General features: G+C 51.6%; 1 protein-coding gene across 1 annotated transcript in view; it reads left to right on the top strand.

The window, feature by feature from the left end:
• afdna (afadin, adherens junction formation factor a) overlaps positions 1 to 25,271 on the top strand; it is a 69,914-nt gene that overhangs the window by 12,925 nt on the left and 31,718 nt on the right. Inside the window, 10 exon segments of the mRNA XM_077016107.1 lie at positions 16,399 to 16,594; positions 16,697 to 16,809; positions 19,100 to 19,260; positions 19,472 to 19,632; positions 20,249 to 20,406; positions 21,164 to 21,257; positions 21,431 to 21,568; positions 22,234 to 22,278; positions 23,671 to 23,765; positions 25,141 to 25,266. Coding sequence (XP_076872222.1) covers positions 16,399 to 16,594; positions 16,697 to 16,809; positions 19,100 to 19,260; positions 19,472 to 19,632; positions 20,249 to 20,406; positions 21,164 to 21,257; positions 21,431 to 21,568; positions 22,234 to 22,278; positions 23,671 to 23,765; positions 25,141 to 25,266 — 1,287 coding nt within the window.

Below are 25,271 nucleotides of genomic sequence, written 5' to 3'. Positions count from 1 at the left end.
CACCTCAGCGGGACGCTGCTGAGACTGCCGTTACTCCTAGACACGGATCGGTGATGAATATCTTTTCTTTGCTCCCCCCCCCCCCCCCTCAACGGAGCACCTGACATCCTGTTGACTCATTGGATGAGTGATGGGGCTAACGCATTCCTTTGGTCCTATGCTGCACTCCAGCCCTGTGTGTGATCAATGACAGACCCGTGGGAGCACAAGGTCTTGTCCTGGCTGCACACAGTTCACAGGGATCCCAGTAAAAAAAAAAATATATATATATATATATATATATATATATATATATATATATATAAGACCAGTTCGTCAACATGGTTCTGTAGCGATATTTTGATGGCAGGGCGTTTTATTTCTCTTCTCCTTGCTGTTTGTTCTTTTATTTATTTAAGCGTTGCTTATATCTGGGAGGGATGAGACTTGATCCAAGACCACGGAGGAGTTTTCTCTGTTTCTTTTGCATTGCATCACCCTTGGACATGATCCTCTCCCGAGACGGTGATGAGAGGCTGACCAAAATCCCCGTTATTCCTGGCTGCCAGGAGACACGTGAAGGCTAAAGCCTGCCTTTTGCGTCTGGGATGATTATCGTTCAGCGGGACACTAATTGGTGCTCTCGCGTTGCGGTGACAGGCGGTGGGAGTTGCCGGGTTGTCGGCTTTCTCAGGGTGTGATTCGTGTACTCGTCTCCCTCAGCAGCTAATTCACATTAACGTGATCCAGTCGTTGCACATACTACCGCACTGACATCATGTTTCTCAGGTGAGAATGTGATTTGAGGGAAGTCGATTGCAAGATGACCTTATCTCTGTACCAAGCTCATTTAGTCAGACGCTTGGAATTTGGGGGTATCTTTTCTTCAGATGGATGACCTTGTATTTGTATTGTACATTTATGGAAAGTTGCCTTTGGCTTTGTGTCACCACACAAAACACAAACACACAATCACCACCAAAATAAATTAGAAAAACATTGGTAAGAAATGGGGTAAACAAATGTTTTACAGTAGGTCTTCAATGCCTCGTGCTTATTGAGTGTATTCTAATCTAGCAACAGTCCAGTGGAGATTCTGAACTTGCCAGCCTGCTGATGGTACAGATTGTGAATACAGTCAGAGCACTGTGGTTGTTTGGCCTTATTCATCTTGGCTTCTGAACATGCATTTCAAAACACTTGAAACTCAAGAATATAATTTCATTTCTGAAACATCATTCTGGGCACAACGGAAGGTGGGCGACTTTGTAGCATTCTAGACTTTTTTCTTTCCGCAAGCGGGTAGAGGGTTTTGGAGCAGTGTGCTCAGGAAGTCCCCTGGTTTGAGCTGGCTGTGGTGGAGCAAAACAGGTTTTCACTCGCCTAGTGGTTAAACTTCAACTCCAGCCGACTGCAGTGTAAACATGTTCCCATGCAGGAGTTAATCTTCAAACAGGGACTGGTATTGTGAGCTGCAGTACTGGGGCACGAGCCCTGCACAACAATCGGGGGCAGCTGGAGTGCCTGGCACCCTTGGCATCGCTTCTGTGCAGGGCTGCATGCCACTCAGCTGCGGCCGATTTTAGCTTTCAGCCTTGAGCTCAGTGTGCCTTTATCACAGTGCTGTTGATACAGTCTGTGGGTAAATGTTGACTACACCCAGCCTGCGCCGCAGTATCCATAGATACGGCATCCCAGCGCCTCGCGCAGAGTTGAGCGTGCAGGTGCTGGTGGCTTTGGTGGGGTTTCGTTTGGAGAGAAGTTGAGGTATTTCCTGTCCATGTGGGACATGCTGTTTCGCAGTTGAACTGCTATCATGACTTTTTTTTGTGGTGGTGTTGATTAAAACTGCCGGTTGTGAATGTTTGAGATTGACCCCATAGTCATTTTATTTTGGTTTTCTTAGAAGAACATCTCTCTTGTTGAAAGTCTCTGCCTGCTCATTCCTCTGCTCTCACATGTCTGCTGTTGGGCCTGTGGTGATCTGCTCTGTGCATGGTGCCCTGAATAGCTTTAGTTAGTGTAATTAAGTGTAAGACCGCAGACTGCTGTGAGGAGGCGGGAGGCAGAGTTGAATTCCTCTAAACTAATGAACCAAGCCGACTTCATTGTGTTTTTTTTTTTCCTCTTTCCTACAAAAAGTAACACTATTCTCTTTGTTTGGTTAGTCCGTGTGTTGCCCATTGTTCCGTTTAACCCTCGACAGCCTCACTCGGCCATCGCTGCTCAGAGGATTTTGCAACGCTGGATTTCTAAAGAAGCTTAATGAGAATGGAGGAGGTCTGTCCACGCTGTCTCATGTGACGCCCTTGACTTTTGCCTTTGGTAAACTTAACTTGGGAGAGAAGTCCGGGTTTGGGAGAAAAGCATCGAGCAAGCCGGGCTGACCTGACCCCGATCCAAACCGTGACCACCCGTGCCATCCCGCTTGGCAGGCCCTTGCTAAAAGGCATTTGGGCTCAAAGGCTGTTGATGGTCACCAGGTTGGAGTCGTCACAAATACCTACCCACCCATGTCAGTGCAGACGGCATCCTGTTAACATAGAGCATGGGGCATGATTGTCATGTTTATTTATTTACCCCAGATAAGGCTTCAGATCATGGCTGACGTGCCCTTCACTTTCTGACGAGGGAGTGCACTCCTGTCTTTGACTTTGCTTTTGAAGTTCATAATTACACCCAGTCCTCCTAAGTAAATATACCTTCTTCTTTTCTGGAAGCCAAAGACTGCTTTCAGATGGTACCCGTCACAGCAGAAGAGCGTGAGGAAAACACGGCTAAGTTTGGTGAATTGGAAAAGGAAATGTATTTAAACTTTAAATACCCCATAATTTCACACGTGTAGCCGACCACAAGAGCGGAAGATGTACGTGAAGGTGTAGAGTATAAACAGCAGCGGGGTGAATCCGTTGGGCCTGGGATTGGATTTGGGGTTTTACATTTAATGACTTTTCCAGCTTGGGACTAATTGTGTGGTGTCGGAGGTCGTGGCGAGAGTCCTGCTTCAACCCACCAGTCACTGTCACTCTAAAATGCCACTTGCACCCATAAACCATCCTTCAGCCAAACTGCAAAGGGGTCATTTGCCCCCGCTCAGCCGGGTGAGGATTCAGCCCCTGTCATTAATTCTCTGTGTCTGGCGCTCCTTTTGTCACGGGGAGTCGGCGTGATTCCGCGTGGTGTCCCCACTCCAGCCGACCTGGGCTGACCCGTCTGGTCACGGCCAATCACTCCCTCCTTCTCCAAAGCAGATGTTCGTTCTTTCAAAATGCCTCTCCCTACTTTTCTCGCCCGTTCCTAGATGGTTTTCCAATTTTTTTCTTATAAAGAAATGTTTGTTTCACTTACTTTGAAGATGAAAGGTGACCCCGTGAAAGGGTATTGAATTTTCATATTACGACACGCATTCTAGCTTTGTGCGGAGATGAATTGGGGATGATTTGTCGTGTTGTGTAAGTGGTGTGTGTCTGTGAGAAGTGTGGTATTGCTGGGCCGCCCCCCCTCATTGTGGAGATCTGCTTGTGTTCTGTAATCCCTATTAGAGCAGTATTGTGTCTCTCAGAACTCATTGCCACAATACAGCGAAACCAGAGAGTGGCCACCCACAACCGCACAGTCACGAGAGAGTGAGGAAAAACAAACTGTGTGTGTGTGTACACATGCGCACACACAAGGTGAGTGCTGATGTGTGCTGATTATTTCCGCTTTGTCGAGCCCCTGTTCTCTGGTTCATTCTGTCGGAAGTCTATTGCCCTCAGTGGTTATTACGGCCCAGAGTGTCCCCGATCAGAACTTGTGTGCCGTATGCAGTGTCAACGACAGGGTGCACTTCAAGATAACCACTTTCATAAAACACATATAAAGGCTGTTTGCTAGCCTGAACATCATAAGGAAAACTGATCTATGTTATGCCTGTCCTCCATGTATTGTGAATAGCACGTTATTTGTTATTGCTGTGACACAAAGCTCAACACGACAGCCGCAATTGAACGGACAAACCAGATAAAGTAATCGGTTCCGCTTTATTGAATAGCAGGCCTAAATGTCTTGTGTGGTTTAATGACGTACATTATAAAAACAGATTCAAAGGTTCTGGTGGGGTTTGGCTCTTCCTGGGCTCTTTCCTTCTGTTCTCTGTAGCCCCACTTTACCATGTGATGCCCCCCTACACACACACACACACACACACACACATTACGGCATCTCCCTGGGAAAGTACTTACCCCGTTGTCCGTGGGCAGGCCCTGCGTGTCACATTCCTCCACCGCTCCCCCTCGCTGCCTGGTACGGCGAGGGGGTTACGACGTTCACCTCACGAACGCGCACACCCGCGGTCCGAGGAGCCAGAGGGGAAGGAAAGTCCGTCGGTGAGCCGAACAATGCCTTTGCTTTCCTGAGCCCGCGTTTGTGCACACACTCCAGCGAGCAGGGCAACGTTTGTCCACTCTCCAGCCAGGGCAGAATTCACTGCATGGTCATTTAATCCCCGTGTTTATCTGGGGACAAATTATGCACCAAATAATCTCAATGCATATCAACAATGGCTTATTCTGATAAGTGTTGCTCTGAATGAAAATGTTGGCTTAGCCTTGGCTGAAGGCAACTTCTCCAGCACGTTTCACAGACTCCTACAAGAACAGCAGCAGGAGCTGAGCAAAACTCTTGAATTTCTGTTTATTAAGGAACTGTCTTACAAGGTTGCATTAATGTAAAATATTCACGTTTATTTGAATGATGTTTTTATTTCATTTGTCAGGACTACAACCTTTTGCTCAGACTGGAAAGATTCACAGGTGTTTATCAATTGATGGATTAATTTTCTCCAGTACTAACAGAAGGCAGTAAAGTCACTGACATTAGAAAGATGAAGCACGCTCTCACTTGGTCCTCAGTCACAATTTTTCTTCGTACTGTAAAATGTCAGGAAGCACAGCTGATGCCTGGCCGCTGACCGTCCCGCCCACATCAAAGGGGTCTCCCGGGGGGGCTGTCGGCCGGCGCGTCCCAGCCTGGCCCCGTGCTGCACTCCCCCAGGCCCGCTCTGATCAGCAGCCCCGCACGACCAGTACCAGGGTGGAGCCTTTCTGTTGATACAGCTGTAGTCGGCCCTGCTCCCTCTTCCTATCTGCTCTGCCTGTCCATCTGTTTATCTTTCCACCCGTCTGTTTTCCTATCCAGGCCTGAAGGAGACCCGTCTGCCTCCGGTTCTCTGTTCTGGACCCGTGTAGCAGCACGGAGACGAACAGCAGCAGGCGCCCCAACGCACGGGTGAAGAACCAGAGCTTGAGAATTGTGCCGGCGAGAATTCTACACGCGTGTCGTTAGCTCGGCGTGTTGCTAGCACGTCTGTTGAGCAGTCGTAAATTGCGACGCGTATCACGACCCTGCTCCCGTGTGCACCCGAACAAGCATGGCCCCTCCGAGCAACGCTCGCAAGCGAACGCGGGCAAAGCCGACAACCCTCCGTCGCTTTCGGCACGCGTTTATTTCCAGATGGTCGAGGAGTGCGAAACGGCTTTCTGCCGAGCTGGACGCAGTCGTCTCGGTAGCAGACGCGGCCAGAGTCGTTCGCACGTTCGTCTCCACAGTACACCCAGCAGGACAAGTGGTCTCCCGCCGTCCCGTGGGCCAGACACTTGCGCTTATGGGCCTCCTCCTCAAACCGGCTGCCATCTGAATCCCATAGGCCGCTAATTATCCGGCCCGTCAGGGTCGAAGAAAGGTTCCGGTTTCGGGAGGGGCTTTTTGTAAGGGTCGGTGTTACGGGAGCTGGGAGAGCAAATTGCTCCTTTTCCCCCCCACGGTGTGACGCAAAGTGTCGCCAGGTGTTCCCGGAGCGAAAGCAGGGCTGCGCTCCAGCCCGGCCAGGTGACAGCAGCGAAGGCGGATGTGAGCGTGCTCGGGGGAAGTTAGGTTCTGGTGAATTGATTGGCTGTCCCTTTCTGCTGTGTAGCTTAAGAGGGTGCGGTAAAGGTGTCATGACTGAATGTCAGCAATGCTCGGTCAGATCAGAATCAAACGTGTGTGGTGGAAAGATGACTCATTTTTGTTTGTGTGTGTGCGCACACGCGCGTTTGTGTGTTGTGTGTATGACATTGGAAAAGAGCCTGGGAAAATGAATGAAGGGTTTCTTTCACCTTGGGACTCTGCACTGTGTGTGACTTTTTTTTTCTTTTCTTTTGCTTTTCTCTCTTAATAATTAATCAGTGGAAGGTTCTGGCATTCTGCTGACTCATTTGAAAGTCCTCATGTCTGTCTTCATGGTGCAGTAGTCCGTGTTCTCTCGGACATGCAGGGCTCCACACCGCAGTCACAACTCACACACGTACTCTCTTTAGACTAAGCCACCATTTTAAATGCTATCTTAAATTTCCTATGAACACAAAGACGGCGGCGGAGACGCCGTGTGTGGATTAAACCTACAGACACGGCGAGGCTTAGAGCCCTGCATGTCGGTGAATTATTTATTTGGCACGGATGCCGGTATCTGCTAGTCGTGTAACAGACACCAGAATAACATGTACGTGCATTATTGAAAGGAGCTTAGAGGTATGTTAGGCCTCGGACAAGCAAATGAGAGGAAAGTTTTGGCGTGAGCTCCGGGGAAACAGGGTACGGCTGGTTCCTGCGTAGTCAGACTGGCTCGACCTGTGTGGCCGGGGCCTGTATGGCTCCTGGCTGAGGCCCGGCTGACTGCAGCAGACACTCCGGAGACGTCTCCATTTCCCGTAGTTACTCCAGCCCTCCAACCCAGAGCGTCAGATCCCACCAGGAGCGCGCACCTGTCCTGACCGCGCTTGTACCGGGTTCGTCGGCTCGACGAGCTCACGCGGTGAAACGAGAGCAGGTGGAACAACCAGCTCGACGGGAATCCCGACCCGGTCTGCTTCCCGTTAGAGGCTCGCAGTCCTGGGCTCAAACAAAGCCCGGACTTGTTGCTGCATACACTCAGGTCCACATTTGGAACGCCACGTGCCAAGAACGCGGAGCAGGGTTCTTGACTCCAGCTCGCCATTGCTCAGGGGAACCGGATAGCACGCCGGAAAGAAGACCCGGGCTCTCGCCGGTGTTCCGGTTTCAGGTCCGACACTGTCTGCTGGAGCGGATCAGGATTACAACAGTCTCAACATGATTCGGGCTCCATGTCCGCTGGACATGTGATCGACTTTATACCATTTCCTGTGTGTGTGTGTGTGTGTAACACTTTTAGGAGCCTTTAGGACTGATGGTCACATGATCTTGGATCAAGTCCTTGCGTTCTTGTCCTGCTCGTCCATCACTGAAGTGAATGAGATCGTTCCACCAGCCCCTAGGAGCTTGATTGATCATCTTTAGCACCATGTGCCATTTACCCAGAATGCTTCGCTCATGCGCTGAGCTGAATTTGCTGTCCCTCATGGCAATCGGTACTAGAACGATCAGCCCTGCTACAAATGGCGTTTGACCCGTACCACGACTAACCCATCGTCCTGGTGCGTCTGTGGACCCGAGACCTGATGGCGCACTAGTCTAGCATGGTGGCCTTGGGTGTGTGCCATGTGGGGGGGTAGAAATGCCTCTTGTTTCACTGCTTTGGCTCTCTGACAGTGGGGGCTGAACACACAAACACACACACACACACACACAGCTTCACCCTTCTGATTCTTGCGGTCAGCAGACCCCTCCGCCACCCCAGGTACTGTTACATGCTTATTTACATGGTGCACATTTCAGCACGATGAATGACATGACAGCGCACACACACTCACACACACACACATACACACTCAGTTATCGCTGACCTCTATAGATGAAATCTGATGAGGGTGTTTTGCACCAAGATGGCAGACGTGGCACTGCTGAACACACTTGTCCTGCGGTCAGAGCAGCGCGGGTCTCGGCCACCACGCCGATCGATCAGAGCAGCGGCTCTGGAGTTCCAGGCCCGCCCCTCTTAGTGCTGAGGGCCCGGGGAGGCGAACACACACACACACACACCCGTGACCCACTCCAAACATCCCGCCTGCAGTCCTAATGAAACAAAGAGGAAATTGAGGTTTTCTTCAGGCGGGCCGGAGGTTAAGAGCGTTTTCCCTCAGGTACCCCTCCACCCCAGAACACCTGCACATTTTTACTGTCTGCATTCCAGCTCGTCTGTGGGAGTTGAGTGGATTTCCGTGGCCTCTTTCATTAGCTTTACAGCAGAACTTTATCTGGTTGGGGCTTTGAGCAAAACGCAGAAGAATCTTTGACTGTAAAAGAATATATTAATCATTAAAGGGTATTTGTCTTCAGCTCTGTATCTCAGACTCTGAGATTATGAATTCATCAAGGAACGCCGTGGTAGCGTACCTGCAGCAGGTGGGCATTCTCTCCCTCTCCACAAGCCTTACCTTTGTGTCACCTGTTTGCAGTATGAGACAATCACACCTGAGATTATAGGTTCGGCCTCCCGAGCCGAGCGCTGCCGTCTGGGGCCAGAGCAGCGTCGCGGTGGTGCGCCGTGACCGAGCGAGCGTTATACGCGGGGAAGGGGAGGGGCTCCGTCCTGCCACTTCATGGCCGTCTCTCATTGGCTGGGCTGAAACATCCTCCTCTACAGTACCTGATTGTGCTCATATGTTCCTCTGCCCTCTCTGCATTAGCGCTGTCGTCAGTCTCACACACACACACACACACACACACACGCGATTTACATGTTAGAGATGCTCTTCTCTCCCTGTCATGGAGGTGCTGGCCTCTCCTTGTGTGAGTCTGCAGGCAGAGCGAGTGCCAGCCGTGGCCATCTGAGCGCTAGCGAGCCGCTGATGGGGAAGCTCCCAAAGCAGCACGAGGCCAGTGGGGACCCCACCCGAAACGCAGTGCTGTTGCTCCACCTTCTTTTGAGATGGGGATGCCCCTGAGGCCTTCAGCATCACACACACACACGCACGTTTGCTCCAGCAGCTCAGAGATCTGGCGTGGAGCAGGATGAATGTGTACGGGCTCACGGAAACACCACGAGGAGGAAATGGGAGGTCGTGAGAGCATGCGTGCTCCTCCTGGCCAATCACTGTCCAGGGCTGCGGCTGGCCAATCACTGTCCAGGGCTGCGGCTGGCCAATCACTGTCCAGGGCTGCGTCTGTTAGTGTGGGCAGCTCAGGATGTATCTGCTCGCTGAACTTTTCTTCCCATTTCCTGTTCCCATTGGACTGAGAGGTTTTTTTGTTTGTTTTTTTTATTTTTATTTCCTCTCTTTCTCTCTCACCCTCACGCAAATACACATGGAGCTATGGTGCTGTAACACACACACACACACACACACACACACGCAGCTATGGTGCTGAAGCTCTTTCAAGCCTGGGCCTTTACTCCCTCCCCATGTCACTCTGTCTCTGCATGAATGCGCGAACCCTCACATAGCTGTGTCCCGTCTCCTAGGAGACAGCACTGGTGCGGGGACGGCTGTGAGGGACGGCTTCAAGACGCCTCTCCCCGAACCACATTCCTGCTGTAAATGGCTAACCCTTTAGGTGCTCTCCCTCCCTGTGTGTGTGTGTGTGTGTGTGTGTGTGTGTGTGTGTGTGTAAGCCACTCCCCCAGGGAACCATCCCCTTTCTGTGCTTGTGCATATGTGTACAAAGATTTTCTTTCTGTTCCTTGTTTGTCTTTCCGGCTCACAGAGCAAGTGCAGTCTGGTGTAGGTGTGCTGGGCTGGGGTGGGGAGGGAGGCCAACAGGTGGCGTTTGTGCGTGAAAGGGCCTCATTGTTCCACACAAGGCCTGTCCCCATCGCCTCCATCAAACGCAACGATCTGGGAGCCGGACGCGGCCGCAGACAGCTGCGGAGCCCCGGGCTGTGCAGAGGGCCCGGTCCGGGTGTCATGTGCGTGTTTGTCCGCGCTCCCGACTGCCTGACAGTTCAGAAATGCTGTCTGATGAAATGTCGTGCAGCAGGGGCCGATGGCGAAGGCTGAACTAGTCGTACTAGTTTGAGGAGGACGAGTGTTCTCCCTCCTCGTGTGCAGCTGTGTGGACCCGCCCCCTTTCACACTGATTTAAATGATTCCCGTGATGAAGGCTGCGAAGAGATTGTGCTCATTCCTGTGTGATGGGCAGCAAATCACCTTTCAACTCTGCCCTCCTGTTTCTCCTGCTTAGGAAGAGGAGACGCTCACCCCCACCTGACGGACGCACACAGACGCACTCTGCTAATTCTGTTTTTAAATTAGCCTCGTGGTGCTTAGCTGGTGTTTTAAGGCCCAGATGTGTTTTTTTTCCCTTCTTTTCATTTTTTGTGTTTGTTTCCTTGTATTCAATTTTATGCTCTAATTTTATTTGTCTGACAGCTTATGTCCTGCCTATGGGCATGTCTCTCTCTCTGTGTGTGTGTGTGTGTGTGTGTGTGTGTGTGTGTGTGTGTGTGTGTGTGTGTGTGTGTGTGTGTGTGTGTGTGTGTGTGTGTGTGTGTGTGTGTGTGTGTGTGTGTGTGTGTGTGTGAGAGAGAGAGAAGAGTCTAACGCCCGCCATATCCTGCCGTTGGAAGTTGAGTCAGCAGTGCATTTGTATTAACTAGGCACGCAGGAGACCATTATGGGGGGGGATCAGGGGTACCACTGATGAAGCCACATAATCCCCTTTAGCTGATTTTGTTTCTCCTAGTTTTGTTCTCGGTGTTGGAAACGATGGTCTGCTACAGTGTACTAATGACTTTCATTAACCCATCTCGCACACAAACTCGTAGATGCTGTTCTAAGCTCTGACTGGCCTGAGGGGCTTTGGGCATGGTTGTCGGGGTGTCAGTAATATGGTTAACGCTTCATCATGCTCTCATGTCTTGGGGTAAGTCCAGGGCTGAACTCTAGGAAGTCCTAATCTGGCTCTACAAGCAGACTACTAAGAAGATTTTTCTTGGGCCGAGCTGGTGCGCGTGGGCGGGGCTACCGCTCACACCCCCTGTGATTCTGACTTGACTGACGAATCAGACCAGAGCTGTGATTATAGAGCATTACTGATGCTGGGTGTGTCCGCGATGTCCGCAGGGACCTACAGGGTGCCGAGGGGGAGGAGCTTGAACCACCCGCAGGTCCAGGAGTTCTTATGTGTGGTCCATATTTTGGACCAATGTATGTGTCCGTTTGATTGATTGTTCCCATGGGAGAGGTATGAGATGGCCATGGAGCTAGATGCTTTAAAAAACAAAAGACAATAACAAAACAAGCCTGTCTGTGAGCTGTGTCTTCTCACGTCCACACACAGGACACAGACCTGGCGAAATGAAAGCAGGGAGACAAGCAGGTGGTCTCTGGTGTGTGCAGAGACCAGCCACTGAGGCAGGATGATTAGATTAAGAGATTTGTTAGTTAATTACTTTGCCGGTGTGTTTTGTCCCACGGAAGGAAAACTAATTACCTCAAAACAGAGACTCATTATTTTACACCACTCTCCTTACAGCCCGTGATTTATGTATTTTTCTTTTTTTTAATAAGATTCCAGCAAGTTGAATTTGTGATGTTTGCTGTTGTCTTTGCTGTCTTCTTGGCAGTGTGCGCTAACTGGTCTGTTCAATCCTTGCCAGTCATTCTTGTGTAGTACCGTTTCCCAATCAACAAATGTTTTCAGCAGAACCCCATGAATTGTGTGTGTGTGTGTGTGTGTGTGTGTGTGTGTGTGTGTGTGTGTGTGTGTGTGTGTGTGTGTGTGTGTGTGTGTGTGTGTGTGTGTGTGTGTGTGTTTTAGAGCAGGAAAAGCAGGAAGTTACTGCTTGAAAGCCACTTTGGCAGGATATGATGTTGCCCGAGAGTCTGAGGCACAAATGATTGTTCAGATCGAAAGCCTGAAGAGGGAAGACGGCGACTTCATCTGCTGTCATGTGTAGCACAGTGTGGTGTCCTGCGCGCCGGCCCCTGCCAGTGGGTCGTTATTTAGACGTCATATTATATTGCACCTGCTTGTGCTATCGGTATCGTTAAAAAAGGGCGATACCACCAATATTGCAACGAGTGAATGATATATTGGCCAACCCCTTCATGCTAGCCTGCTCCCACGGCCCTGGGCTAAGCCCCGGCACTGGGGCCGTCGGCAGCCAGCGGCCGTCCCCGCCTCCCCACTGCAGGCTCCGCATCAGCTGGAGAAGGAGCTGGCGCTTCAACCTCAGATTCCCCAGAGAGACGTTTAGTGGCCTCGCCGCTGGCTTGCGGTTCTTCTGTGGTGAAGATCGTTCCATTCTCACAAGGCGGTGATTAAATTTCGACCTAGCTCCTGGGTTTCTCAACTACTTCAGCCGCCATTAAAATGTAATGTCCTTGTTTACTTGAGCTCAGTAAACGAACACAAGTAAACAGATTCAATCTTTGTCTCACTACAAGAGTAGAACCCCCCTCTCTCTCTCTCTCTCTCTCTCTCTCTCTCTCTCTCTCTCTCTCTCTCTCTCTCTCTCTCTCTCTCTCTCTCTCTCTCTCTCTCTCTCTCTCTCTCTCTCTCTCTCTACCTCCGCGGGCCTATCCATGGGGCTCCTCCCTGCTGCACCACCGGCGTGGGAATCCCGTCGGGCCATGGCCAGGTTCACGCCCGGCAGGGTGGGACGGACCGGCCCCCTCTGTGCACCGGGCCGGGCGGTGTCCCACACACACGGGCAGAAAGCTGCACTCTGTCTGGGGCCGTCAGCGCTCCCACGCCTGCTCATTACTCTTTCTGCTTCTGCTCTTTCCTGCTATTAATTAACCTCCAGTTTAACCGTGTCAAATTCTTGCTAGGCTGAGTAAGAACACTAGCAGATATAGTAGTTTTTGTAGGATTATAGGTTGTCTGTTGTCAACTTTGGTTAATAATCACAGGCATAGGAACGGTGAAGAATGTTCTCGTCACCCTGCTCAGTAGAGCCCGTCTGTTCCTGGTACATGATGTCATGCGTTAGCGTGTGCGCACGCCCGTCTTATCTGGTGTGTGGCGGGGTGAGTCAGTTCCTGGCGTAGCCCCTCGCGGGAAAGCGTGCCTGTTTATCCAGCTTCACCGTTGTTTCCGGGGGGGGGGGGGCACTTCTCTCCGTATCCCCCAACATGCCACAGCCGACTGCAGCAGAGGGAGGGGGAACCCCAAAGAGCGATATTAGATATTAACGACAAGTCTAAGGACCAACGAGCCTAATTACTACCGACGGCACGATGCGGTCGAACTCCCATCGTGGCACTGTCGTACAGGTGTGCATCGAGTCCCCGTTTGACTTGGACTAGTTGTTGGCGTGCTTATCGTTGTGAGAATGGCGTCTGCCTCTACGCCTCTTGTGTGATGAAGAACAGGGGCGTCTCCATCGCCGCGGCACAGAGGAGACGGGCTTCCCCGACATCACGCCTGCCGTCTCCCCCCTCTGCTCTACCTCCCCTCCTCCCTGCGTGCGGGCCCCGTCTCTGGGGAGTGAGGGGGGGGGGGCTGTTTACACAGCCCTGTTCACCACCGCTCTGGTATGTAAACTCAACAGCAATTAGCTTTCCCGCTCTCCTCTGCTCCGCGTGCATCTGATTAAGGACACCTCGGAAATGCCGAATCCAGAGAATCTCCCGCAGACGCAAAGTGCACTCGGGAGTCTGGCATGTGTGTCTTTCACCTCTGGTTCTTCTCTTTTGATGAAAGAAAAAATAAAATAAAACGATGATAACTGGTTGTGCGGCAGGATGCCATGAGTGCGCGTCACGAGCCGCTCTAACTGCACGGGGCATCCGCAGGAGCGGTGACGTAACGCTGAGCGCCGTAGTGTGCGATAGAACGGCCGTGCGGTTGGCCGGCCAACCCAGCTGTGCGCTCCTGCAGACAGCATATGTGCGCCCACACGTACATATGCGAATACGTACAAACCTCACAAGGCGTCGATTACTCCCAGAATCGCGTGGCGTGTCGTTTGGGGGCGGTGGGTGGGTCGGTCTTCTTCCCGCCCTGCGCTAGACATGCACACAATAAAAGTTATCTCCATGGTGCCCCTCCTTGTCCCGATCACGTAACTAGGACGTGGGGGTCGTCTCCTGCCCCTCCCCTTGCATGTCCACTGATTGGCTGGGCGGTGTTTGCTCATCACTTATTGTGCCCCCCAGGCCTCCCGGGTGCCCTACCGCTCCATTAGTATGCTAATTGTAGCCGAGGGCTGAGCGCTGACCTCACAGCAGGTCATCTCATGTCCCGTATGATGTCCTGCGCCCCCTCTCCTCTCCCCACACGTGCTCTCTGTCTTGCAGACACACACACAGGTGTTTGACACCTCCCCCAACCTGCTGCTGTCCTGAATTATCGGCGCAGCTCGACCGTTTTGTCCCGCGCTGTGCGTGTGGCGCAGGAGATTAGCATGTTGCCTTTGTGCTCCGCCGAGCGCTCTTTCATGGTTTGTCAAAGACAAACCGCACTTTCATTCTGAGCCTAAGTGCGTGGAAAAATAGCCCAGTTATCTGGGAAGCTCGTGTCACGATTGCCGAAAAAGCCCGGGTGTCTGGGGCCTCTGAGCTGGCCAGACATGAGCTACGGTTCCCTCCGACTCCAGCCAGGTGTCTGCTGCGAGAGGCGGTGGGCGCTGGCTCACTTCCAGACCCTCACCACCGGCGCACTCCGGAGACTTGTATCAAATGACACTTTGTTGCCATCTGCTGGTGGTCCTGCGTCATAACCCAGTGTTGAACATCTTAGCTGGGGGCATATTCAACTGTTTTACTCTGACCTTTACTCGGAGTTAGTGGTCTTTTTTTTTAATAAACAAAATTTCTGCAGTTAGTTTAAAGGAAACTCTTAACCCAGCAGTTTATCCGGTGCCTCTGAAGAAGGGTGAGTAGAGGAAAGTGTGAATGGTGCTGACAGGAGTTTGAGTGACCCTTTCTGCCATGGTGGTACCTTCCTAATTTAAAAGTGTGTGAAGGTTTCAGTTGTGTCTAACGTCCCTCCGGTCAGGTCCATGTCTTCCTCTGTTCCCTTCGTATGTCTGCAAATCCATAACGCGCCTCTGCAGGAACAAGGATGATGCCACACGCCAGGAGCGGGACTGTGGCCAAACTGGTGTACTGTGGAATTCTGGGAATCCAAATGGATAATGGAGAATAGGTGAAAGTGCAGGGTTCCGCCCACTACTGATTTACAGTCCCCAGAAGCCCTGCCAGAGGTGTGTGTGTGTCTGTGTGAGTGTGTGTGTGTGTGTGTGTGTGTGTGTGTGTGTGTGTGTGTGTGTGTGTGACTAAGCTTGGCTAGGCCCGTTCTGTCTGGGAGGTGCCCGGGTCAAAGGTTGTCCTGCATCTGAGGGAGAGCAAACATGAGTTTCAGCGTCAGACTCACCCTGCTCCAAACACATTCCTGTGCGTCTGCGTGCTTTTTAACCTTCTCTGTCTTTCCTTACTGTCTGTGTGTGTCTGTCTGCTCATGTGGGCTTTAGGGAGGGTGTGTGTGTGTGTGTGTGTGTGTGTGTGGTAGCCCTGGTTGTGTAGCTGGTAGTGTGCAGCAAAAGAACCCTCACCAGATGATAAACCTTTCGCTCCATCATTTGAAAGTTAGCGTTGTTTTAGTTCACAACAACACACCATGCACACCATATACAAAACACAATCAGGGCAGGAAATGGTCTGAGCACAGACAGGAAGCAGGCGCTGACCCCACTCACCTCCATTGTTCCTGTTGCCATGGAGACTTTATGAAAATCATAGGGGAATTCCGCCTCTGAATTGTGAGATTTTCTTGCCTGCATCAGTACGACGACTTTGTGCCGTCTCGGAGGCATCGAGTTCTGGATTATTGTTTGTTTTGTTCTGGCTTATTATTGGTAGAAAGTCCGTCCCGAGCACTTAAAAGTAAATCCCACCAACAGCAGGCAGGTGTATTTTCGAGCTGACAGCGTTTTCTCTGGTATCATTGGAAGACACCTTTTAGGTTGTGTGAGCAGCCAGTCGGTGGCATTTTTGGAGGCCTTTGTGCTGTTATTGTGCTACGTAGGGATTTCATTACAGCTCCCACACACGCGGATGAGCACTGGGGGGTTCGTGTTGCCCCGACGGCATTCTGAAAGACGGGGCTGGCACTCCGGAAGCCGAGAAACGCCTGCTCGACTTTTGTAGGGAGACAAAAGGTGCCGTCAACCCACTGCAAGGCCCGTGCGCCGGTACAAAAGCATACCACCCAGGGAGTCGCAATACCCTTCCCCCGCTCCGCCCCCAAAAAGAGACACCTGGGCGTCCGCCTCTGCTCCAGGTCACCTGCTCGCCGTCGGCACGAGGCGGCGGCCCGAGATCACTTTCACTCCGCGTCGCACCTTGAATGAAAAACAGCCAGGCTATTGGTTATTGTGTAGGGGTTAGAGGTGTGGCTACTGGTTAAAGGGGTGGAGCTCCGCAGACCGAGAGCAGCAGAACCTGAGGCTAGAACCTCAGTGGAGTTCGGGGCGGTTTGAGAGAGCGGGCTAACGTCTCCTCCTCCCCCCCCCCCCCCCCCCCCCCCCCACAGGATTTGGAGTTCCATGGCGTCATGCGCTTCTACTTCCAGGACAGGGTGGCGGGGAACTTCGCCACCAAGTGCATCCGCGTGTCGAGCACGGCCACCACGCAGGACGTGATCGAGACGCTGGCCGAGAAGTTCCGGCCCGACATGCGGATGCTCTCCTCGCCCAAGTACTCCCTGTACGAGGTCCACGTCAGCGGCGGTGAGTAGCGGGCGCGGCCGGTCCGTGGGGTTTGGCGGCGGGAACGGCGACGCGCGGGACGGACAAACGTAGTGACCCGTCCCCTCCCCCCGTTTCTGGCAGAAGAGCGCAAGCTGGACCTGGACGAGAAGCCGCTGGTGGTGCAGCTGAACTGGAACAAAGACGACAGAGAGGGACGCTTCGTCCTGAAGAACGAGAACGACATCATCCCAAAGGTGAGCGGCTGGCCAAGACGGGGGCCCCGTCCAACTGTGCTGCAGTCCTGATCCTCACAGCCCTGTGTGTAGGCTGTCCAGAAGAAACAGCAGTACAGAGCACATGTCCTCCACACAGTTAAAGCCCCCTGAGTCGGGTCCCATTAAGCTGCTTCTTTTAGCTATAATGTCGTTTATGATTCGGGGGATGATTTCACACAGATGCATGTTTAAGTAATTTGTCTCTAGGCTCCAAAGTGGCATGTGTACACACACACACACACACACACACACACACAGAGCCAACTGAAACCCTGCCCAATATGCTTATACTCCTGGTGGGAGACACAGACGTCAGCAAACATTTCATTATCTCATGTAGAGCACCATCTCTCTCACACACACACACACACACACACACACACACACACACACACACACACACACACACACACACACACACACACACACACACACTCTACCCCTCCTTCTCTCCCAACGCTCTCCTTCTATAAACAACAGCTTCTTCAGGCATCTCCTCACACTATTTCTGACCAACTCAATATGCAGTGCAGTAGAGCTCCCCTAAGTGTTGTAAAAGTCAGTGATGGAATGCTTGAGAGGGGTGTGTCTGTGTCTGTGTCTGTGTCTGTGTCTGTGTCTGTGTCTGTGTGTGTGCGTGTGTCTGTGTCTGTGTGTGTGCGTGTGTGTGCGTGTGTGTGCGTGTGTGTGCGTGTGTGTGCGTGTGTGTGCGTGTGTGTGCGTGTGTGTGCGTGTGTGTGCGTGTGTGTGCGTGTGTGTGTGTGTGTGTGTTAAAGCATACCACTGAGGTTCCAGTACTTTTTAAGCTGCTAAAGTGGAAAGAAAAACCTCATCATTCCAGCCCTCGGTCAGCCGAGCCGAAGGCCTTTCCCGAGAGCTTATGGTTCTCGTTCTTCTCCTTTTCTCAGGGAACTTTTATTTGGGTCCAGTTTGGCTTCACTCGCTCATAAGAGTGCAGTGAAACCTCTCTTTACCAAACTCTCCAGGGCTTTATAAGAGTGCAGTGAAACCTCTCTTTACCAAACTCTCCAGGGCTTTATAAGAGTGCAGTGAAACCTCTCTTTACCAAACTCTCCAGGGCTTTATAAGAGTGCAGTGAAACCTCTCTTTACCAAACTCTCCAGGGCTTTATAAGAGTGCAGTGAAACCTCTCTTTACCAAACTCTCCAGGGCTTTATAAGAGTGCAGTGAAACCTCTCTTTACCAAACTCTCCAGGGCTTTATAAGAGTGCAGTGAAACCTCTCTTTACCAAACTCTCCAGGGCTTTATAAGAGTGCAGTGAAACTTCGCTTTACCAAACTCTCCAGGGCTTTATAAGAGTGCAGTGAAACCTCTCTTTACCAAACTCTCCAGGGCTTTATAAGAGTGCAGTGAAACCCATCTTTACCAAACTCTCCAGGGCTTTATAAGAGTGCAGTGAAACCTCTCTTTACCAAACTCTCCAGGGCTTTATAAGAGTGCAGTGAAACCTCTCTTTACCAAACTCTCCAGGGCTTTATAAGAGTGCAGTGAAACCTCTCTCTACCAAACTCTCCAGGGCTTTATAAGAGTGCAGTGAAACCTCTCTTTACCAAACTCTCCAGGGCTTTATAAGAGTGCAGTGAAACCTCTCTTTACCAAACTCTCCAGGGCTTTATAAGAGTGCAGTGAAACCTCTCTTTACCAAACTCTCCAGGGCTTTATAAGAGTGCAGTGAAACCTCTCTTTACCAAACTCTCCAGGGCTTTATAAGAGTGCAGTGAAACCTCTCTTTACCAAACTCTCCAGGGCTTTATAAGAGTGCAGTGAAACTTCGCTTTACCAAACTCTCCAGGGCTTTATAAGAGTGCAGTGAAACCTCTCTTTACCAAACTCTCCAGGGCTTTATAAGAGTGCAGTGAAACCTCTCTTTACCAAACTCTCCAGGGCTTTATAAGAGTGCAGTGAAACCTCTCTTTACCAAACTCTCCAGGGCTTTATAAGAGTGCAGTGAAACCTCTCTTTACCAAACTCTCCAGGGCTTTATAAGAGTGCAGTGAAACCTCTCTTTACCAAACTCTCCAGGGCTTTATAAGAGTGCAGTGAAACCTCTCTTTACCAAACTCTCCAGGGCTTTCTACAATCCGTTGTTGGTTTGCGGGGGACTTGCGGGGCCCTGTTGCCTAACGCACTCCGGCCCGTCCTGGAGCCCACAGAGTCCCCCCCCCCCCCCCACCGTTCCTCTCACCCCCCCTGTCCTCTCCTCACATCCCACCCCCACCTCACCCCTCTCTCACCCCCCCCCACCAGAAAACACAGAGCAACGGCCCTGAGAAAGAGAAGGAGGGCGTGATCCAGAATTTCAAAAGGACGCTGTCCAAGAAGGAGAAGAAAAAGGAGAAGAGGAGAGACAAAGAGGCCTTCGCCCGCATCCCAGACGGAGACGAGCACGCGGCAAACAGAGAGGACGGGTGAGCGCCGGGCGTCCCTCACGCCAGCCTGCGTGTGTCCTCGTGTCCGTCCCCGTGTGGACACACCCACTAGCGTGTAGAATTTAATACCACAACGCATAGACCTCTTAAACCCATTAAAGGTTTGTGTTGTTTTGTTAGTGGCCATAGCTGCGTTTCTCTATCTGACGTTGTGTGTGTGTGTGTGTGTGTGTGTGTGTGTGTGTGTTAGAGAGAACTCGCGGCTGGCGGCGGAGGTGTACAAGGACATGCCGGAGACCAGCTTCACCCGCACCATCTCCAACCCAGAGGTGGTGATGAAGAGGAGACGGCAGCAGAAGCTGGAGAAGAGAATGCAGGAGTTTCGCAGCAGCGACGGCCGGCCTGACTCGGGTATACACACACACACACACACACACACACACACACACACACACACACTCACACTCACACACAGTGGTGACAGCTGACCTGACTAAGCGAACACTCAGTAACTCACCCAGCAGTGATGACTGACCTCACTCAGGTAAATGTACAATGATTGACACACACACACACACACACACAGTAACACGTACAATAGTGACTGCCGTGTGATCGATCAGTGCCTGTTTGGACCTCTGCTCCATAAATGTGTGCTGGGGTTGAGTTTGCGATCTCATAATGAGAGGTTCGCTCCGCCCGGGTCACGGCAACCTCTGACCGGCACCCAGCTGCAGTGCGGCCACTCGACGGCCGGTTTCTCGACGCCACGCCAGGCCACTGTCCGCACACACCCACGCCCGAGCCATGCCTAGGAGCAGCGTGTGTGTGTGTGTGTGTGTGTGTGTGTGTGTGTGTGTGTGTGTGTGTGTGTGTGTGTGTGTGTGTGTGTGATGGCGGAAGCTACTGAGGGCACAGGGTGTTCATTATTATGCAGAGCAGATGTACTTCCTGAGTAGAGGAGGGTGTGAACGAGATGCAAAAGGAAGCACTGAACATCTCAAAATGAGTGCTCTCTCTCTCTCAGGGGGGACACTTAGGATCTACGCAGACAGTCTGAAGCCCAACATCCCCTACAAGACCATCCTGCTCTCCACGACAGACACGGCCGACTTCGCCGTGGCCGAGGCCCTGGAGAAGTACGGCCTGGAAAAGGAGAATCCCAGAGAGTACTGCATCGCCCAGGTGAGAGCCACGCCCACTTCCACTGTCCGCCCCTAAAGGTCGCCCACACCCCACCCGCCCTCACCTTACACTGCGGCCCAGAGCATTGGCTCACAGTCACGTTGCTCACACAGATATTTATTAGAGCTCGCTTTCATGCTCCGCAGTTTGGGGGGCAAAAAGACACTAGTAATTGTTAAAAGCGTGCGTGAGCGTGTGTGCTAGCCGGACTCCCTGCCGTGTGTTTGGCTGTAGCTTCAGCATCGTTGTCGAGCTGACTCCGGTTTGTTCCCTCCTACCAGGGACATGTTTCATGTTTCAGCCATCATGTGATGTTTCTACTGCGTCCGTGAAAGGTTTGGTTCTCCGATGCCGGGCGTGTTCCCTGCATGTCGGGGAAGCTACAGAGGGACTGGGGAGGAGAGACGGAGAGGAGGAGATGGACGGAAGACGGAGGGAGGGAGACTGGAGCGGGGGAGGGGGGGGTTGGGTGCAGGGAGGGAGGGAGATATCTCCTGTCAGCACATGACAAGCGTCGTTGGTGCCAAAGCCCCTCCCCTCCCTGCCACGCCCCCTCTCAACGCCCCTGTTGTGTTCTTTGTTAGCCAATTGCATTGAGCCTGTCAGAGCCACACAGTCTCCGCCCACTCCTGCCCTTTTAATTAACCATATAGCTCCTCTGTGAACTCGTTGGGGGGGGGAGGGGGCTCATGGCACGCTGGCCTGGCCGTGGGACGGCGCTGCAGATTCAACCTGACGTCTGATTGGTCTTGCGCAGGTGGTGCACTCCGACGACAAACCCGTGAGGGAGAACATCCTGGATGACGCAGAGTGCCCTCTGCAGATCTTCAGAGACTGGACCAGCGATAAAGGTCAGTGTTCCTTTTTTATCTCGTTATTATTGTATTTCACAAAATTCACTAAATGCCTGCTGAATATCAGCTTGAAAAAAAGCACTTGAAATGAATAACACAGCTTTAATTAGATGGCGCCATCTGGTGGCGGTAAGAGTATTGCACCCTTATTGTGCTACATGTTCTTACAGAGGCATTAGTGTTCCAGCTGAAGAAGAGGCCTCCGGACTCCGCCCCTAAGAAGGGGCGCAAGCCGGAGGAACGAGGGGGCTCCCTGCACGGAGCCCTGCCCCCCGAGAAGCTGCCCTACCTGGTGGAGCTCAGCCCAGGTGGGAAGGACACACACACACACACACATGCATCTGTGCTCCAGTGAACCAGCTTAGAACTTGAGTCATTAACCAGTCCCCGCTGATGCCCACTGTAAGCCTGTAGGTTTAGGTGTAAGTAGAACTTTTCCCCACAACTGGTTATTACCGGATCACGCTGCCTTTAGCCAGTCAGATGCAGGAGCACAGGGCCCGTCGTGCTAGTGAGGCTCTAACGCTGCCCCACTGTTGCATCCACACCCCCCCCCTCGTTCTGCTAGTGTGACTGACCCGAGTTCTCCATCTGATGCACTAACGTCTAACGTCTCTTACCTGTCTGTGTAAATAACCAGTGCACATTAATGTCCTCAAACAAACAAGCAAAGTAATAAAGTAACATGTAACGTGTGATGGTGGGAGATGGGCTCAGGGGTTATTGTGTGCTCAGGTGTGGGGGTGTTCAGAGGGGCAACCTGCTTATGGTGCTGTTTCTTTCTTCTCTCTCTCTCTCTCTTTCTCTCTCTCTCTATCTGCCTATATCCATTTCTGTCTGCGTTTGTGCGTGCGTGCGGGCGTGTGCATGTTTGCGTGTGCGTGCGTGTGTGTACACGTGTGTGTGTGTGTGTGTGTGCCCTTGTGCTGTGGTACTGTGTGCTCCTGGCCCCTCCGCATGCGTCCTCTCCTAGGGCGGGGGAATCACTATGCCTACTACGCCTATCGACAACACGAAGGTAACGCGCCCCTTCTCTCCTGCTCTACCTCCCTGTACCCCTCTCCATCTCTGAACCAGAACTCTGATTTGTGCTGCTGTAGTTCAGTGTCTTTGTGCTTCATGGATGGCCCTTTGCTATAATGAGTTTGTGTTGTGCAGAAAGCTCACGTCATTTGTGTGCATGTTTCTTTGCTTTGTTCATGTCACTAATGAATCCTAAGCCTGATCTCGGTAATCAAACGCCTCATTCCACCATAGATTATAAAACTTCTGTACTGTGGTGGGCAATATGACCGTGTAGTTTTCTGATCAAGGGAAGTTGTCACAAACGTTTTAAGCATATGTACACTACATAGGGCTGGGTGTGCATTTGGATTCACAAATTGATTCAATTTCAATTAATTCAATATATAAATCGGTGTCTAATATCAATATAATCACTATTGCTTGTCACAGGGATTTCCTAAGAATGAGTGCTGTATATGGATTACATTATGTAGATTACTGAATGTTCAGCAGTGAAGATGTGGCCCTAATCATTCAATTTAATTACTTATCAGCCGGCAGCACTGATACAGGAACAGTATGGGGCATGCACGCACTAGAACAGCTTTACCAGGCGAAAATTAGTTAATTTGAAAATCAGTATTTTTACGCGGCTTTACAAACACGCTATGGAACTGCATGTGTCATAAACAGAAAGATCTCAGTTATAGTGAGTGTGAGCAACAGGAGGAGCAGGAAGACCGTCTGATTAACATTGCATAATGATTAACTGGTCAGCATGTTGATGCGTTATGTTTGTTTAACTTCCTGATTCCTGTTTAGTAGCTTTCCATAGACACTGAATTCAGAAAAGACCAGTTTGTTTATAGGATTCATGATGAATTCACGCTGCAAAAATGTCCCTTCCAACTTCACCAAGATAAACAAGATGCTATGTTGCAAAATGTAACAACACGTATTTCTAATTCATGCATGTCCTGTTTCTGTGAGGTGACTGTGGTTTGGCCTTTGTCTGTTCTGAGCATGATGAAAGAAACAGAGCTGTTTACCTCCGTGCTTTCGGATCAGGGCAGCACCAGGGCAGTAGTTGGTGTCCGTAGGGGCATTAGTTTAACATGCGTGGGATGTGTGAGGAATGTGGAGGGTGGTGGGAAGGGTTGCACCCGTGTGTGTGTGTGTGGGTGTGGTTGTGGGTGTGGGTGTTCAATTCTGTTGGGAGTATGTGAATCGTCATGTACAACATCATGGATGTGAAATATTTTGTGAATGAATGAAGAAAAGCAGGTTGTGACTGTAGGGGTGTGTGTGTATGACAATGAGGTGCATATTGTAGACTGTGGGTGTGTGTGTATGACAATGAGGTGCATATTGTAGACTGTGGGTGTGTGATGTCACTTCTGCGTAGATGGTTCAGACTCCAGGGATAAGCCCAAACTCTACAGACTGCAGCACAGTGTGACTGAGGTTGGCTCAGAGCGGAGTGAAGATGGAAACATCCAGGTGAGCAGAATTGCACTCCTGCACCCTACTCACTACTTACAGCAGAGGCCTCACCCTACTCACTACTACAGCAGAGGCCTCACCCTACTCACTATTACAGCAGAGGCCTCACCCTACTCACTACTACAGCAGAGGCCTCACCCTACTCACTATTACAGGAGAGGCCTCACCCTACTCACTATTACAGGAGAGGCCTCACTCTACTCACTACTACAGCAGAGGCCTCACCCTACTCACTACTACAGCAGAGGCCTCACCCTACTCACTACTACAGCAGAGGCCTCACCCTACTCACTACTACAGCAGAGGCCTCACCCTACTCACTACTACAGCAGAGGCCTCACCCTACTCACTACTACAGCAGAGGCCTCACCCTACTCACTACTACAGCAGAGGCCTCACCCTACTCACTACTACAGCAGAGGCCTCACCCTACTCACTACTACAGCAGAGGCCTCACCCTACTCACTATTACAGGAGAGGCCTCACCCTACTCACTATTACAGGAGAGGCCTCACCCTACTCACTATTACAGGAGAGGCCTCACTCTACTCACTACTACAGCAGAGGCCTCACCCTACTCACTACTACAGCAGAGGCCTCACCCTACTCACTATTACAGGAGAGGCCTCACCCTACTCACTATTACAGGAGAGGCTCACTCTACTCACTATTACAGCAGAGGCCTCACCCTACTCACTATTACAGCAGAGGCCTCACCCTACTCACTATTACGGGAGAGGCCTCACCCTACTCACTATTACGGGAGAGGCCTCACCCTACTCACTATTACGGGAGAGGCCTCACCCTACTCACTATTACGGGAGAGGCCTCGACCTACTCACTATTACGGGAGAGGCCTCGACCTACTCACTATTACGGGAGAGGCCTCAACCTACTCACTATTACGGCAGAGGCATCGACCTACTCACTATTACGGCAGAGGCCTCGACCTACTCACTACTACGGCAGAGGCCTCGACCTACTCACTATTACGGCAGAGGCCTCGACCTACTCACTATTACGGCAGAGGCCTCGACCTACTCACTATACGGCAGAGGCCTCGACCTACTCACTACTACGGCAGAGGCCTCGACCTACTCACTACTACGGCAGAGGCCTCGACCTACTCACTACTACGGCAGAGGCCCTCGACCTACTCACTACTACGGCAGAGGCCTCGACCTACACTCACTATTACGGCAGAGGCCTCGACACTCACTACTACGGCAGAGGCCTCGACCTACTCACTACTACGGCAGAGGCCTCGACCTACTCACTACTCACCTAATAGAGTGACTAGCTGTTCATGATGCTAATACATTTGTTTGTTCATGTATTGGTATATTTGCTCATATACACCCCCCCCCCCCAGCTGTTCGGCCCAGGCATCCACCCTCATCACTGCAACCTGATGCACGCCGACGGCCTGGTGACGGTCACGCCGGCCAGCCTGGACACCGAGACCTTCGTGGACGGCCAGAGGATCTCGGACACCACGGTGCT

Source organism: Brachyhypopomus gauderio, chromosome 9 (assembly GCF_052324685.1).
Source record: "Brachyhypopomus gauderio isolate BG-103 chromosome 9, BGAUD_0.2, whole genome shotgun sequence".
Taxonomy (NCBI): Eukaryota; Metazoa; Chordata; class Actinopteri; order Gymnotiformes; family Hypopomidae; genus Brachyhypopomus; species Brachyhypopomus gauderio.
Note: the sequence above shows the minus strand (reverse complement) of the source record. Positions and strands in the feature narration are given on the sequence as shown.